The 17,589-nt window shown below is 46.4% G+C and overlaps 2 protein-coding genes across 3 annotated transcripts; both read right to left on the reverse strand.

Annotated features, from left to right (window-relative positions):
* Positions 1-221: 221 nt before the first annotated feature.
* On the reverse strand, positions 222-2,178 carry LOC136451009 (uncharacterized). Of its 2 annotated transcripts, none has more exons than XM_066451729.1 (3): positions 2,018-2,178; positions 948-1,456; positions 222-842 (listed from the first exon to the last, which is right to left on the reverse strand). In XM_066451729.1, exons 2-3 carry the CDS (start codon positions 1,017-1,019, stop codon positions 576-578), a joined length of 339 nt encoding a protein of 112 aa, XP_066307826.1. In that variant the 5' UTR covers positions 1,020-1,456; positions 2,018-2,178; the 3' UTR covers positions 222-575. The 2 variants fall into 2 exon arrangements, with proteins under 2 accessions (XP_066307826.1, XP_066307825.1); XM_066451728.1 differs by having other exon boundaries at positions 222-848.
* Positions 2,179-2,444: 266 nt separating this feature from the next.
* LOC136451008 (zinc finger CCCH domain-containing protein 12-like) lies at positions 2,445-7,332 on the reverse strand. The gene is made up of 7 exons (XM_066451727.1): positions 7,045-7,332; positions 6,307-6,467; positions 5,243-5,305; positions 4,627-4,746; positions 4,239-4,535; positions 3,626-3,901; positions 2,445-2,872 (listed from the first exon to the last, which is right to left on the reverse strand). The coding sequence occupies exons 1-7, from the start codon at positions 7,181-7,183 to the stop codon at positions 2,666-2,668; spliced, it is 1,263 nt and encodes a 420-aa protein (XP_066307824.1). The 5' UTR covers positions 7,184-7,332; the 3' UTR covers positions 2,445-2,665.
* Positions 7,333-17,589: the final 10,257 nt, after the last annotated feature.

Here is a 17,589-nt window from a genome sequence, read left to right on the forward strand (position 1 = left end):
TTTATGTCTCCAAGTAAATTTATTATAAAAATATATTGTATGACTAATCTAATGATACTAATTTTGTATAAGTAATGTTAGTATTTTTTTTATATAATTTTAGTCAAAGTTCAAACTGATTGACTTCTTAGGAAGCGAGAATTGCGTTCTTTCATGGACGGACATTCCAGGGCACGATCAGGATGGAAGAGATGGCATCCACTAAAAAGGCACTAAATCCATGCACCGAAACAAATATATTTATTCCAGCTATCAACAAACCACTATGAACAAGTAGCATCCTAATCAGACATCCAATGTGTGGCGACATAAAAACAAAACCCCAGAGTAGTGACTTCTAAATCAACCCAGCCCCCTTTCTTTTTTTTTCTCAACCAAATCGAATGTAGCAGCTCCACCACGTAGTAGTAATCACAGCAGAATACTAAGTACTAGCTAGAAGTAATAGCAACCGCCACTTAACTAAGCAGGTGGGGAATTTATACAGATTCGTTACTACCCCACTCTCTCACATACCCACTCTTACTGTGACCAGTTCAATTGAAATTGAATGAATCCCGCGGCCGCCGCGGAGCTCACAGGTTGCATCCGCTGCACTCGCAGGACTTGGGCGTGAAGGAGCAGTACCCGAAGGGGCGGTTGGGGATGTTGCAGTTGATGGAGTAGCAGCAGGGCGCGAGGACGCAGGCGCCGCTGGCCCCGCCGCAGCAGGTGCAGGGCGCGCAGAGCTGGAAGCTGCCCCCGAGCCGGCGCCGCGTGTCGTTGAGGGCGAGCGCCATGGCGCCGAGCTCCGCCTCCGCGGGGGCCACCGGTACCATCCCCCGCCGCGCCGCCCCCGGTGCCTGCGCCTGCGCAGAGGCGCAATGTGAGCCGGAATTGCAGCTGGGGATCAAGGCGGTCGGGTGAGGGTAGGGGAGGAAGAGACGCTGGCGGCTGACGTTACGTACCTGGGACGGGGAGCCTTCGGAGGCCGCCGCGGCCGTGCAGAGGAGGAGGAGGAGCGGGACCGGACTGTGCATCGCTGCTTGCTCTAGGGTTTCGGTGGTGGCGGTCCGCTCGGCGCGGCGCGGCGCAGTGCAGGCGGAGTGGGGATTCGGAATGGAGTAGTGGAGACTGGAGAGGGAAACTCAGCTGGTAGGCCAAGCGAAGTGAAGATGTAAAAAGTGAGACGGGCGCTGCCTCTTTTCGGAGAAAGCGAGGGCACGGCTCGGGAATTGGAAATCCACCACCGCCCTCTCCCGTGCGCACACGCTGACACGCACCAGCTGGCGTCATGGCCTCGTCGGATCGCGCGTGCGGTGTGTTTTTTTTTTGGGGGTCAAAATTGTGAGTGGATGTGGAATTGTGGATGGTAGTGGTAGCTGGAGGCGGGGCTAGCCGTGGCCGACGCAACGGGCACGGGCACCCGAGGCCGAGTACTCGAACCATGTGAAGTGTTCAAAGAGCGCCCGATCATCTGTCGATGAGTCAAAAAATTGCATGTCATTTTTTGACGAGTCAATTTTTTTTAATTTGATCAAATATCTATCCTCTACCCTTATTTTTATTATTATTACAGGAAGCGTTTAATCTATCAGCCTGTTCGCTTGTTCGCTTGTTGGTTTCAGCCAGGGTTTATCAATTAGTCAACAGTGCTTTCCTCTCACAATAAACTAGCACCAGTCGGGCTTATCAGCCCAGAAACCAACCAGCGAACAGACCGTATATCTATAGCTTAATAATATTAAAAAACCAAAATTTCATTCCTTCTTTTCGTCCACCCCCTAAATACTCGGACACTAAAAAGTTTCTTCCTTGTCTTGTTTTTTTTTTACTCGTTCGGACTGATGGTTCATACCCATATAAGTTAGAACAACTCGCGTTAAGTAGAAGCCCTGCTGAAGTTATATTTCTTGCTTGACCACCCATATTTAGCTATGTAGTTTGAATATAGATTATGGGTACCCACAACAGCTATAAAGCCACCTGGCCTACGTGACATTATAAGAGAAGTCCTTCGCTTTTTTCAGCAACTTACCATATGATTAAATCTGATCACAGGAAATGTGTCCGAACCAGGCCAGGCACCTTATCGTGTCATTAATTTCAGTTGTTGGACTTGGTGGTGTGCATTTCACCTCAGAAACATGTGTGCAAACTAATGGTGGCATTTTTCTCAAAATAATATGGCAAAGATGTCACATCTTCGAGTTTCATCTACCCCCTACTGTATACCTTTTGATGCTTTGACAGCGGTTTTGAGGTTCGAGGCGGAGGATGTAGAGAACGCTCACACTGTTCAATTCAGAAAACCAGCATTCACAGGTAAAAGAAATCCCAAGATATGCTGAGACCACGAGCTGAATACAGGTTCCAAACAAATTGACGCAATGATACACCTGCAGGCTTCAGGTCCTTCAGGGAATTTTCCTACCTCATCAACTGTTAGGAACCATAGGTGCAGCTGTGTCAAATAATGCACTGGTATTTCTGCATCTAAAGTTTATTCGGTTCCAAGAGTTATTCCCAAAGATCTGGATTAACAAAAAAAGGGGCTGTACATTCTCCGGTAGTAACTCAATTTACAGAACTTTGATCCCGGCGGGAAGTTAGGAGAAACATTCACAGCGCCTGAGGCAATGCCGTGGATTTTATACATCGAAGTAGGTCAAGTGAAAAAACACGCCTAGGACGTATATCCAGAACCGGATGGGGATCCCAGAAGGCGTCGCGCCATAGGTACATTAGTTGAAGCAGATGCAGGAGAACCAGACGCAGAGAAACCATATGCATAGACTCCCATTGGAGCAGCCACTGTAGGATGGTCAAATTTACAGTTGGCGCCGAACTTGCAGATGCCATAACGAGAATAGAATTTGCACAATTCTTCACCCTAAAAAACCATTGGACAGGATAATCAAGATGACAGACCATTCAATGAGGTGTAGCAAAAGGACTAGCTAATGCCTACTCATGAGACAGGCTCTATTTGTAAGAAGACATCAGTCTATGCACTCGTCCCTTCAACAACTTGTATCCTACCAAGTAACTAACTAATACCTGTCCTAGCAAATTTGTAACTTTTAACATTGCTCTAATCAGTGTCCAGGCATCAACAATGACGCTGTAAATCATAGTGAGATTTGTGGCTCAGCCCTCGAAAGTTTTTTATGATAAATCAGAGCTCAACCAACACATATAAAGAATGGTCTAATAGTGGTATCTTGAATATGCATTTTAGTGTCTTTAGTATGGTGTGCATTTATTGCTACGAGAATAAATCAGTCACTGTTAGCAGAAATCATTCCACTGAAATAAATCATCTGGCAGAGAAACATGATGTATGGAAAATCCTTCATTTTCTTTGTCTGACATGAGAACCTCTTTATAAACAACACAGCAAATATTTGATTTTAAAATTTCTTCACTATAGAACAACCGAGCAGTTGCATTGATCATATTCTCAATGACAATGTGTTTCCACAAGAAAATTTGCTGAGCCTATCCCAAAACGAGATGAGGTAGTACGGCAATCAACATATTCATATATAATTGATATAATGTCTAAACAAAGGATCAATACAACAGAAACAGTGGAATCCTAAAACAAAATACAACAGAAACAGTGAAGGTTTTAACGACTTACTGGACGCATTGGAAGACCCATTGGACTCAAGACACAATCCGGAGGGGGCAATGATCTCACCCGGGGATGATGGAACTTGCAAACTGCACCAAATTTACAATCTCCTGTCTTCATGTAATATTGGCATTCTGGTTCATCAGATCTCTCAGGAAATACATTATCTCTCTGCAACGCATATTGAGGCACAGGAAACGAACTGGATCTGTAGGGTGATAGCATTCCCTGATTTCCTGCACTAGATTCGCCTTGTTGAGCACCAGGTGACTGCAGCTGACCCTGAGAAGATGAAACGGACAGCATTGGGCTCCTTAGAGGCAAGTAAAATCAGCAACTATCAACCCTAAATACAAACTCCAATATTTGATGTAAGAACAGGTTTGATGTTTCAGTGTCACAAATTTTGAAATACATTAGAGAAAATACATTGCCTGACATACAATTTGCAGAAGATCAAATAAGCATGGGAATAAAGTTCAAATCAGTACAGACATGCACTCGCTGTTCCTCTAGGGAATCTCTTGAGATAATGTTTAATAAAGTTTTGAAGGAAAAAGATAAATGTGATTGCTTTGTAACTGTAAAAATTATACTGCATTACTCCAAATGAACTTACAGGATATGAATTCCAGCTTGGCACTTGAACAAGGCCCTGAGGTACAATCATTGGTGTATAATTTGAAGGACTTTGCCACCTAGGGCTTGGTATAAAAGAAGCTCGTGGAAAAGCCCAGCTTGGCATAGTTCCGGTATAGGATTGCGGACCAGCGCTTGCAGAGGAATGTACAGAAGTATAAATAGGAGAACCACTTGACGAAGGCACCACATTGAAAAGTTCCGGATGGTGGAATTTACAAGTATTTGCATATTTACATTGTCCTGTTTTTAAATAATATGCACACTCCTTTTCATTCTACAAAAGTAAAGTAGACTTCTTTTCAGCAAAGCAAACAGACATGTGCAGAAGAGGACATATAACTGGCAATGAAAGTTGAAAGACGAACCGGGCGGAGTGGATATCCTAATGTGTTTAGCTGCACCCTCCCTGCAATTCCAGCCTTTTCCCTGGGATGGTGAAATTTGCATGTAGGGCCAAACTTGCATGTTCCAGTCTTCAGATAATACTACAGGAAAAATGTTCAGTAATTTTCAGCTTTAACACTTGCACAGCATGACATATAAGCTAAAGCACTCAATAGATTGTGAATCAAAGACGTAGATCTGGTGAAATATCAAGACTAATAAAAATAGCAAGATGTCTAATGTAAGAGTACAATTAAAAACAAGATTGTTCTTCAAAAATCTGAAGACACTAGGTCTGAGTTCTTTTCTAGCTGTGTGCATGTGTTCACTAATATGTCTACTACACCTCTAGAACCTTGCACTCTTAGCAAAAACTACAAGAACCTGTTAGCTGCATTCTTGTTTACTTTTTTATTATTCAAATTATAATTGAAAGCGTATGGGCCAGATAAGCAATTTCTTAAAATCATCCTACAAGAACCAAAACTCAGTCAGTCAGTGACCATATATAGCACTGTCAACCAAAAAAACATTTCCACAAGTAAAACTTCTATGACTCATGTTTTGAAGGACAGAAGAATCAGTTATCATACTTACCTGACACTCTGGCTGTCCCACTCTCTCAGGATATTCTCCCTTCATTCTGGCAGAGGCAATAGCCTAAAATTAAACAGATTTAACCTAACTTGAGAACAAAAAATGGGATATGAAGTAAAAAAACAATGATTAGTAAATAAAGACGTAAATTTGCAAGGAAGCACCAACCAATGTAAAGCATCACTAAAGAACGCAAATGTCACAGCTCGCAAGAGTAACTAAAAAGCAAACTATGAGACAAACAGCTGGCTCTGTTCTATTAACTTTGCTAATGTGGAATTGGGCTATTCTGGCAGACTAATCAATAAGTCATTGCCACAAACAGTAGTCATAAGCTATGCTTAAAAGGTCATGTGAACGTTTTAAATTAAAAGATTAAACAAACAGACAGCACCAGGTCACATGGGACAAATCGCAAAGAGTCTGCCAATAATAGAACAGATAGGAGGATGGGGCAAGGGAAAATAATCATACTGATACACTTTTTTTTAGATTACGGAAAAAAGATTCCAGCCTTCACATTCACCAGTGAATGCTTATGGCTTAAACTTACAAGAAAGGGACTGAGCCCAAGTTTCCGCTAATCGGACTAACCTGACAAACACAGGTGGGTTTAAAAACAGATCTTTCTGGATTATTTTTACAAATTGTGTCATGTGCAACAGACCACATACTTGCGGGTTAACAGAAACTTCAAACCGCACATAAAACTGATAAGCACCTTAGACAAAACCTTATCATCAGCCTACTGGAAACGATACTTTGTATGTTTTCCCATGGGAAAAAGGATTAAATACCAATAATGATCATATAGACACATCATCACAGCTTTGCTTTTCAAACATTGCTTCTTGCATTTTGTTCCGTGATGCAACTGAGACACATAGGAAAGGTTAAAAAAATTCTAAGTGCCTTTGGTTCAAGGATAAATTTCTTCCAACCGCACATGGTTCATAACAATGCTGCTAATGTACATAACAACAAGGATGTTGTATAATGGCAAAACATCTGGTGATTCAAAGCAATATGACACATAATCAGAGTTTGGAAAGGCGGATATTCACCAGATTCCTATCCGGAGGATGATTGAACCTGCAGCTCATGCCAAATCGACACAATCCAGTCCTGAGGTAGTAAGTGCAGTCGGGTTCACCTGGTCGCTCAGGATACGACCCAGGTTGCATAGTGGCGCCGCTGTTCATGGCCATCTGTTGCCACATCCCCTCTGCAATCATCATTGCACATACACTTACTTACTAGTACTTGGTTATAAACCGCTATAAGTTATAGCAAACTAGATCAACAAATGTGCAGGGTGAAAATTTCACTTTAGGTCCCTCTGAGAGATGAAACTATCTACATTTCACACCAAAGGTATTCGTGCAACAAATAACAAAATCATCAACACTTTGCAGTGGTTTTAACAAAATCCTAACGAAGCATCCGTTGAATCTAGAATCTAGACTAGACGCTAGAAAGGTGGAAACTTTCTAAACTAATAACCGCCTCAAGGTGTAACCCAATCCAGTGCCACGGCAAAAAAAAAAAAGGCCCAATTTTACGCCGACGCGAAGATCACCTCACCATGGTACGGATAACACCAAAGGAATCGGGATTAGCAACCCATGGTTCACGAACAGAGTACTCCAGGCACAGCCAATGATTCCACGAAAGAAAGAAAAAACCGTAAAAACAGAGCACCTGAGCTTTAACCTACACGGGGAATTGAGCACCGAAACCCCAATTCCCCCAACCGCGACACGCGCCGGAGCGCGAGCTGAGAGAGCAGCGGAATCCCTAACCTTCATAGAGCGCGTCGGGGTCGGTGGAGGACTTGTCGGCGGCGGCCGTGGCGGAGGGCGGGGGAGGCGCGGGTGCGGCGGTGGCGGATACGGTCACCGCCGCGGGAGCGGGTGGTGGTGCCCTTCCGGCGTCGTCCATCGGCGGAGCGCGGCGGCGTGTGCGTCCATCACGCGATCGCGGAGGCGGGAGGAGCTGCCGCTGCCGCCGCCATCCGGCCCGGTGCTCCGGCGAGAGAAGGGAGCAGCGAGTGATCGGTGTGGAGGAATAGAAAGAAGGAAGAGGAGGGCCCTGCACCTCGTATATTTATTTCTCTCTCCTCATTTCGACCACGCGGTTTGCTACGTGCACTCGCGCGTTGCACTGCACCTGCGGTGCTACGGCAACGCGCGCCTCCTCCTCCTCTTGGTGCTGCTGTACGGACAATCTTTGAAGTCTTCGGTTCGATTTAAAAATTCGCGCACACAAGGTTAAAAATGTTAACGTTCTTGGTCAGAGTAGGAGTACAAGACGAAGGCAGCAGCGTAGCTAGTACTAGTAGACAAGTAGACTGGACCAAACAAGATAAACTGTGGCTATTAAGATGTGTTCACTTGTGTACCGTTGTAAGAGAGTAAATTACTCTTTTCGTCTTAAAATAAATCATTTTAAGTTAAATTATTTTAAAATTAACTAACTTCAAAGAAAATGTAACAACACCTATGACGCTAAATAAATATATTATAAAAATATTTATGATAAATATTGGTGTTTTTTCTATAATTAAGTTTGACTTAGGACATCACTGAAAATTGATTCAATTGAGGACAAATGTAACACAGCACGTAGCTAGACCAGATCAAAAAGACCAAGTATGGCCATTAAGATGCATTCACTTGTGCTATGTATGATGTACCATTGCCCATTTATCAATGATATAAGTATTAATAATTTAGCAATTAAGCCGAAGCAAATATCCATAACAGCAAATAATGTAATATAATATCATTTTATATGAACTAAGAATTTTAATAAAACACTCATCATTAAAAGCATGTTGCTACAGGTCTCTATAGTCAAAGTGACAAGTGTCATCAACTCACCATACTATCAAAGAACAAAAACGTAATAAGTCGGTCTTGGATCTCAACTCAAGCATCAACACACCATCTATAGCATATGTAAGATGCACACACGATGTCACTTACTTGTTCCTCTTGTTGCATAACATCTAGATGGATACTACTATGTAAACCTTTAAGGTCATGTTCGCTTGTCTTATGAGCCGTACTATTTCAGCGAGCGAACAATATTTTTCTCTCACAATAAATCAGTGAACAGTACTTTCAATCGTGGCTTTTCAGCAAAACGAACAGGGCCTAGGAACCAACAAGCAATAAACGGATGAAAAAAAAGAAATGAAACGCTCATGTAAGTTACATCGTGCACAAAGAGCCCATGAGCTTTGGCGCGTGCATTTCCGCGGCCTCTCTCTGGAACGATGGTGCACCTAACAATTTTGTACGCGTCTCGGCGGTGCAGGGCTGCTCGTTTCTGTCTTTTTCTTTTCCATTTTCCACTCTCTTCTGCTGATGCTGCCCCTGCCTCGTGGCTCCGGCTTTTGTGCTGCGCGCTCGCGCGTCGTCCCCTGCCCATCTTTTTGTTCGAGTGTGAATTGTGAGGAGCGGAGCGGAGCGGAGAGCATGCGACCGGAGTGACCTCAGCCAGTCGTTCCGGCTTCCCCACCGTCCGTCTCCTTGACCCTTTTTCTCTCCCCTCTTCTTCTTTTGGCTTCTGGCTAGCTACTATCGATTATGCGTATCTCCCCCTTTTTCTAGTTTTCTCACCTCTCTCGCCTGGTTTCGTCTCGCTCGCTTTCATGGCCGTGGCCCGTGGGCTCGTGGACACCGCCCACCGACCCCTTGCGTTGCGTGCGGTTCGACGGCTCTGGACACGGAGCCTCTGCCCGCCAGCCCGGTCCTCTACCGGCGCCTAGGCTACGTGCGTGCTCGCGCGGTGGTCCGTGGTCACCGCTCACCGCACCATGCGCAGCGCTGGTGTCCGGAAGTCCTATGATATCGATTCATCGGATGGTGCCGTGGACGCAAGGATGTTGGCCCTTCGTACCGTGCCTCGTCCTCCCGCAACGGGGTCACGTCTGCCCGCCCGCACGGAACAGAACAGAGATCGGAACCGACCTTCCTCTACTCCCCACGCACGGGACCCGCCCACCCCTAACCTCGCCCGACCCCGCTCACGGAACGGATCGAATAGAATGAGTTTTCCATTCGTCCCCAACCTCGTCTGCCCCCAACGCACTCCTATCAGAAAATTGTTTGCAACAACAAATAAAGCGTAATGTGAGGTGAAACATCACAACAAAGTCTACTGCAATATCAGAACAAGAGCGACCGCAACAACACAACAAAGCTACTGCAATACGAGATGCAACATCAGAAAAAAATACTAATGCAACAAAGAAAAATTACTTGTTACAACCACAAACCAAAGCTACTGCAACAACAGAAACAAAAGCACAATGCAAAATGTAACATCAGAAAAAACGACTAATGCAACAAAGAAAAATTACTTGTTGCAACAGCAAACCAAAGCTACTGCAACAATAGAAAACAAAAGCGCAGTGCGAGATGCAACATCAGAAAAAAGACCAATACAACAAAGAAAAAAACTTGTTGCAACAGCAAAACAACACTACTACAACAACAGAAACAAAAATGCAATGTGAGATGCAACATCAGAAAAAAAGACTAATGCAACAAAGAAATATTGCTTGTTGCAACAACAAAACGACGCTATTAGAACAACAGAAATAAAAGGCTCAATGCGAAATGCAACATCAGAAAAAAAACTAATGCAATAAAGAAATATTGCTTGTTGCAATAGCAAAGCAAGCCTACTACAACATAGCTCGTCGGAACCCTAGCCACCGCTGCGTCCCTCAGATCCAGATACAGAAGAGAAGGAGGAGGAGAACTCAAATCCAGATGTTGAAGAAGGAGAGAGAGGAGAAGGAGGAGGGCTCAGATTCAGAGAAGGGCCCACCTAGCTCGCCGGAAGCCGCCACCGTCGCCCTCCTCTCCGATTGCATGGAGGTCGCGGAGCGAGGGAGGAAGGTAGGGAGCGAGGGAGGGACGGCTCGTCGGAAGCCGCCGCCGTCGCCACCCTCCTCTCCGGTGGCATGGAGGTCACGGAGGGATGGAGGGAGGAAGGGACGGAGGAAGGGAGGGAGGGGCGGTTCGCCGGAAGCAGCCGTCGTCGCGGCATGGAGGTCACGGAGGGAGAGAGGGGCGACAGCGCGCGAGCAGAGCGAGAGAGTGGAGGAGCCGAGAGGAGGAGAGGGCGAGAAGAGTGAGAGAAGTGAAGCGCGCGGACATGGGATGGGGGTGGAGAGGGCGTCCAGCGGATGGATAAGACGCGGCGACGGTCAAATCGTTTTCTGACACGTGTCCTGTAGATCGGACGTTCGAGTAGGAGCGTTACCGCCGCACCATGGGCCTGCTTCACGGAATCACGGTCACCGATGCTGTAGTGTATTGCCGTGGAGCTGACTTGTTTGTGGGTGGGAGTGGGATCCCAACCGTCAACACTCAACAGGCAAAAGAGGGTTCTGAGGAATTTTTGGGATGGGCCATTCAGAGTGCCTTTTGGGGGGATTCTGTTTGGGACCATTGCGTTCAGGAAATGCCGTTCTGTTTGGGAAATCATGCCTTTGGACCAAAAAAAAAGGGTGGGTATGGATCGTCTTCACGCGTCGGTCTGCGATATGATATGCTCCAGGACCAGGCATCTTGTATTTGTGGAACAAAAAATACTACTAGTCGGGACTGAACTGAACCAGGAGGATTTTTTTTAGGAAAGCTGAACCAGGAGTGGGCGGGCAAGGTTTGTGAAGGCCAAATGGACCAAACGAGTAGTTGCGCGGTGGGACGGTTGCTACGCACAGTTCAGTTCAAGTGAACATGGGCTCATGCTAAGCCCGACAGTCTTACCTAGGCTGAAACTGACATTATTCACCTATGCGGGCTTGAACTTCATCCCACCCAGTGCCAAGGCCCACGAATCTATGAATGCAACCGTTTCCAGGTGAGCCATAGACCACCCATTTTAGCCCAATATATTATAGGTATATACAATATTAAATATGCTGTTTATAACCCCCCTCAAGAAAACTATTTATACTGTTCTTTTAGTCTAAACTATATATTTTGTAACTCGATGTGTTACATTTAAAAGTAATGCAGTATTAAGATAATTATGTTAACTTAGGGTCTGATTGGTTGGCTTCCAATTCTTGTCCAACCAAAAAAACCATGGTGTCGGGGACCAATACTAGGGTACCTGAAGAGGAGGAACTAATGGTCATCAACATTGATTCGTCCGAGCAGTCAAAGAGCGCGACTACAGCTTCAACCGACCCCCAGGTGCGCAGGCTCTGCCTCGCCCGACCCTTGGTCGCGGGCTTCGCCTCGCCCGTCCCTCCGTCTCGCCCAACCCCGAGGCCACGGGCTCTGCCTCGCCCGACCCTTGGGGGGGCTCCGCCTCGCCCAACCTCGAGGCCACGGGCTCTGCCCCGCCCGACCTCTTGGTCGGGGGCTCCGCCTCGCCCGGCCTCTGGGTTGGGGGCTCCACCTCGTCGACCCCTCAGGCGCGGCTCCTAGCGGAAGCCCATACCGCCGCCAACCACTACGGGCCAGAAAGTACAACCCAAGGTCAAACTCTCTGGCATCGTGTAGGGAGCGGGCACATCTCAACATGACCCGTGCCTGCGACATGTCACTCCAGGGATCTCACATCACCAACAGTGATGGACGCGTGGTCACTATGCTGCCTACTCCTTGTACGGCCGCTGATCAGCACGCTGGTTCGCCGCGTCGCCCGCTGGGGCGGAATGGGACGTCACGGCCCGCTGACAACGCAGGACGTGGCATCAGCGGCGAACAAGCGCCCAGCGTGGAGCCGTCCCTGTCACCATCTACAGTGCAGCAGGACCCGCACAAAGGAAAAGAAAGGCCTGACGGTCCTGGAAGCCTTTCTCTCCTTGCCTCTTCTCCCTCTTTCTCTCTGTGTAACCTGCTCTTCCCCTTCGTCTATAAAAGGGGAAGCAGGACGTCCTAGGAAGGGGGCAGTTCACCACTCTACACGGCTGTAGACATCAAAACACACGCCCCTAACACGCCTTAGGAGCACACGCACATCAGAGACTTAGGGACATGTCACTCCCTCGCTCGTTTGTAATCCCTACTACAAACTTTCAGTGCCGGTAACACGAGCAGCAGCGACGAACTGGACGTAGAGACTTTCTGCCCGAACCAGTATAAATCTCGTGTCTTCTAAGCACACCATCCAAGCCAGACGCGCAATACTTGTCGGTGTTAACTCGAAACACCGACACATGGCATGCCAAAATTTGTAGTCATCAATTGGTCCATTGCTAAAGAATAGGCACATCGATGTTTATGACCAAACTTTTGGCAAGTCTCTAGAAAAGTTCTTAAATTGCACAAAAGAGAAAATGGGCTTCCTCTCTATTGTTATGATAGTCAACCAAATGCACACAAATGTTTTTTGCATTAATTTTGACAAACCTTGATTTTGGCAAGCCTAAGTTTTGGCTTGCCATGATTTTGGTAGAAAAAATTGGTAGCCAATCAATCTTGATTAGACCACTCAGTCTAAAAATTTAGCTACGTCACTTCATACAATTATGCTGCTACCATGACCATTTGATTGTAGTATAGCGACATGTCAACAGTTTTAACTATCTGTGTTTACGGCACCAGCCTACACTAATCTTGTTAGAGCAACTCCTAGAGACTTGGTAAGAGTAGATGCTAAATTATGAGATTTAGCCATTATGTAAAATAGAAAGATTATCTAAAATGTAGAGTTTTACAATAGCCTAGCTAAATTAGAAAACATAGATATCAATCGGGACTCGCTGGGGAAATATGGCCAGCGAGAATGGTGGGATACCTGGCTGAGAAAAATAAAAAACAATATACACAAGCTGTTGGAATGCTTTTTTTTAGCACAATAATTGTAAATGGCTTTAAAATATATTTACCCAGTGTGTTGGAGTTTACTCTTAGCCATGTTGTCTCAACTCTCAACTAGCTGTAGTCCATTTAGTTGGGCTGTGTTTAGTGGTAGGAATTTGGATTTTGGGGCTACTGTAGCACGTTCGTTTTTATTTGGCAAATATTGTTCAAACATGGACTAATTAGGCTCAAAACGTTCGTCTCGTAATTTTCCACCAAACTGTGCAATTAATTTTTCTTTTCGTCTACATTTAATGCTCCATACACGAGCCGCAAACATTCGATGTGACAAGTACTGTAGCAACTTTTTGGAATTTGAGGTCCAACTAAACAAGAGCTTGGTTGAACTAAGGCTGATGGATCTATAATAAAGGACTGAAATATTTACACCCATCTACCGCTTCCACACTTCACACGCGCGTAACAAGACAAAATTTCACTGAAATCCTGTTATCTGATAGCCCACGTATCCAAACAAACAATTTTAGCCCGCTAATTATTAGTAGCCCCGTAATTAGCTTTAGCAACTAGCCAGCTACTAATTGGTTCTATGCAATTTAAGCAAGCCCTAATTCTGTGATTCTACTGCTACCACAGTTCCACACCATTACTACAGTATGTGGTTGTACAGCGCCGTGTGTAGTGTACTACCGGTTTAACTGCGGCAGCAGATAGCCCGATACGGTGGAGCTCGCTCTCTGTCTGCCACAGTAGCCTCACCCTTCCCTCCTCTCTCTCTCTCTCATCAGGTCTGTGCAGTCTGCAGTGCACTGTCGAGCAAACACCACCACCAACACAAGACGTGGCAGAATGCCAGATTCGATTCCATGGCATGGCACTGCCGCTCGCCGTGGCCTGCGTTCCTTTCCCGTGAATCCGTGATCGCTGTTGCGGACGGGCCCCCACCGATCCCCACCTGCGCAGATAAGAGAATCTGCCGCTCCCGGGCGGCCCTGCCGGCCTCCCCAGTCCGTCCGTCCCCCCCGTGTCGCTGGTTCGCTGCGGCGCTGCGCGAGGAGGATGGTTGGAATCGCCACAGGCCCCCTGCTGCAAGGCCGGCGGCTGCAAACAACTGCAGGCAGGCGCCCTGCCCAGCTAGCTGCACTGGACTCCACACGCAGACGCAGCAGAACTCCCGTGGCCCCGTACCCTGGAGTCCCGCAGTGGTGGCAGCAGCTTTTCTCCATAAAGACACGAGACTCTGCCGTCCCGTCGGCGTCCCTGGCCGTGACACGAGCTGTATCCATCCAGGACGATTGGACGAAAAAGGCCGGCCCCCGGGGGTCTGGGCTTGACCTCGTGGATCCTTCCTGCACTGCACGGCACCCGCTCCCGCCCAGCCCTCCCTCTCAAATTTGGCTGTGGCGTGTCAAAAGGCCGGCCCCCGGGGGTCTGGGCTTGACCTCGTGGATCCTTCCTGCACTGCACGGCACCCGCTCCCGCCCAGCCCTCCCTCTCAAATTTGGCTGTGACGTGTCGTAAACGATCGTAAATTTCCCGCTACAGGCAGCAACAATGCAGGATGGAACGGGAGGAATGCAACAATGCAAGGCCAACCCGTGCTCGGTGGCCGATCATGCGCGGGAGATTTGTGCAATTGTGCACTCGAACTTGGGCAAGGCGAGGCGAGTCGTTGACTAGTGAGTAGTGACTACGCTCTGGCCTCTGGAGCTGAGCTGAGCGCCTGAGCCCAGCGGGCACAGCCAGCCAGCCTGCCCGCCCGACTGCGCGCCTGCAGCCTGCTGCGTGGCTGGCGTGGTGTATGGGCTAAAGCCTTCAAGTGGAGGGGAGCACGCAAAGGTGCGGACAACAAGGCACGGCACACGGCAGAGAGAGAGAGAGAGAGAGAGAGAGAGAGAGAGAGAGAGAGAGAGAGAGAGAGAGAGAGAGAGAGAGAGAGAGAGAGAGAGAGAGAGGGAGGGAGGGGCTCGTGTCGTGACAAAACGAGGCTAGTAATTTTTCCAAAAGTTGCGGCTGGTTACGAAAGTTCAGTTCGGAGCAGTTGTAGAATTCTTGCCTCACAAAGGGGATCCAGAGGAGGAACGAACAAGAACAACCATGTGTTCAGGACCAAAGGCAAAGCTTTTTCTATCATCATGCATGCATGCACACAAGAAAAAGAAAGAGATCAAGCAGGTCCAGTCGCAGTCAAAACTCAAAAAGTGAACAAAGCTGCTCCGAGCAAGCCGTATCATGAACATGATTGTGCAAGACCAAGGCCCGTCCGATCCGTGCCATCATGAGATATTGAGATCGATCGCCGCCGTGCTACCCCCTGGACCTACCGTGCCCGCCTTGCTGCTTTTGCTTTGGATCCCTGCGTCCCTCCAGTAGACTACTCACTACTGGTAGTACTTACTGTACCCGTCTGAACGAAACGGTACACGAAGCCAGCACAGTGCTCGTACACGGTACACGCACGATCCCATCCATCCATCTGTCCCCGGGACGGTTCATGAACCGTTGGGTCCCTTCGCGTGCTCTCCTCGCCTTGGGCTCAGGTCCATGCGCATGCGAGAACGCTCAAAGCTCCCTGGGCCCTGGCGCTGCCGCGACCGCGATCACGGGCTCGCCGCCCGCCTGGTCCTCGGCGGATCGGCGCTAGGGGCAGGGCGACTGGCGCGTCGGTTTCACCCGGCAAAATGAGGCAATCGGGGTAATAAAGCTACCGGCCATCGCTGGCAGCACGCAGCACCTCCAGTTAGCAAGCAATGAACATGGGTGATGAAGACTTGCAGAGCTAGCTTTGAGACTTTTGGAGAACTGGAGTGCTTGAGCTTTGGATTTGGGAGTACCACAGGGGCGATGCACCATCTGTTGGGGTTTCTGATTTTTTTAGAAGCCAATTTCTAAAGGAAAGTAACTAGCGTCGTGTTAAAGTACAGGTGTATAATAATATATAAGCCCGCAAGTTACAATTACCGTTACAGCGTTGCGTCTATAGGATCACAATCATAATGTTTTGTCCCATGTCACCAACAATTTTGATCGAAGCCTATATAATCAAAAATCGACAACATAGTGTTTTGTCCCATGCTACCAACAGTTTTGACCGAAGTCTGTATAATCACAAGACAAGACAAAAAATAATAATAAGGGGCTGTAAGCAACTGTTTTTCCATTTTCAATTCAATGTTTAATTGTCAGTCAACTATAGTCTATTTGACTGGAATTCAGTGTGTTTGCATTTGTGATATTACCACACCTAACAAAATAAAAGAACATGTCACAATTAGAAAGACGACTCTCTTTGTTTGTTGGCCGCAAAAGGTGGTTGGATAATCGCGGCACAAATTAAAGGACGACAACTCTAATCCTATTATCTGTTTTATTTACCGCGTTATATGGTGCTATGCAGTGTGAAATAGTGATACATTCTCAATGTGTCTATGTAAAAACAGGTTTACAAAATGAACATATATCGCCATGATCACGAGCTAGGCCGTCCATCGGTCAGCCGTGTCAGTTGGAGCACGTCTCTGTGCGGTACGCCGCTCTAGGGCCAGGGCACTTGCCTGTCGACTTCACCTGGTAAAATGATGCAAGGGGGTAATAAAGCTAGCAGCCAATGGCAGCTCCTCCAATTAGTAAGCAGTGAACATGGATGATGCAGCTGTGGCTCTGAGACTGACTTGTTGAGCTTTGAATCTGGAAGTGGCGTGTGGGTGATGACCCGTGTGTTGGGTTTGCATTTTATTTTTATATGTAATTTTAGAAGCAATTCTGGAATGAAAATAACTTCTAGTATATGAATGTGTAGCTGTGTGATACATACTCCCTCCGTCCCTTTTTAAGTGTCGTTTTCGTTTTTCGAGAAGTAACTTTGACTAAATATATAAAAAATATTAATATTTATGATATATAATTAGATAGATCGTTGAATCCATTTTCATAATAAATTTATTTGAAGTTACAGATGTTGCTAATATTTTCTACAAATCTAGTCAAATTTATCAGCACGTAAACCGTAGCGACAAACATTTAGGGACAGATGTAGTACATTGAGAGTTACAACTGCCTTCACGGTATTTTGTTCCGTCCAAGTAATAGTTTTATTTGACCAGAAACATGCAGTGTACGCATGTGCATAACAATTACTTTCACTCTAAAAGCGACCATCAAAATAAATAAATTACAAGAAGCCAACAAGGTAGGTACCTGTTTTTCTTTGTGTTTTTTTTCCCAATGTTTATTCAGTTGTTGAAATAAATATAGTTTATTTGACAAAATCTGAAGAAGAAATGTGTGAGCTTGTGATATCAAAACAAGGTACAACTAGAAAGGCAACACTCCTTGTTTGTTGGTTGCGCATATGGTGGTTGGATGATTGGTTTATATATTTCTTAATAGAAGTCAATGTTATAATATATCCACAGACATGAAATCCTGAAATCCAAGTACTAATGAACAACATACCATCCATGGTATCAATTTGCAATGACGGTTTTGTTACCATTAGATCACTCACTTTTTTATAGTGTGCTATACATTGTGAATAATCGCATAAAA

The sequence above is a fragment of the Miscanthus floridulus genome, chromosome 5, assembly GCF_019320115.1.
Source record: "Miscanthus floridulus cultivar M001 chromosome 5, ASM1932011v1, whole genome shotgun sequence".
NCBI classification, from domain to species: domain Eukaryota; kingdom Viridiplantae; phylum Streptophyta; class Magnoliopsida; order Poales; family Poaceae; genus Miscanthus; species Miscanthus floridulus.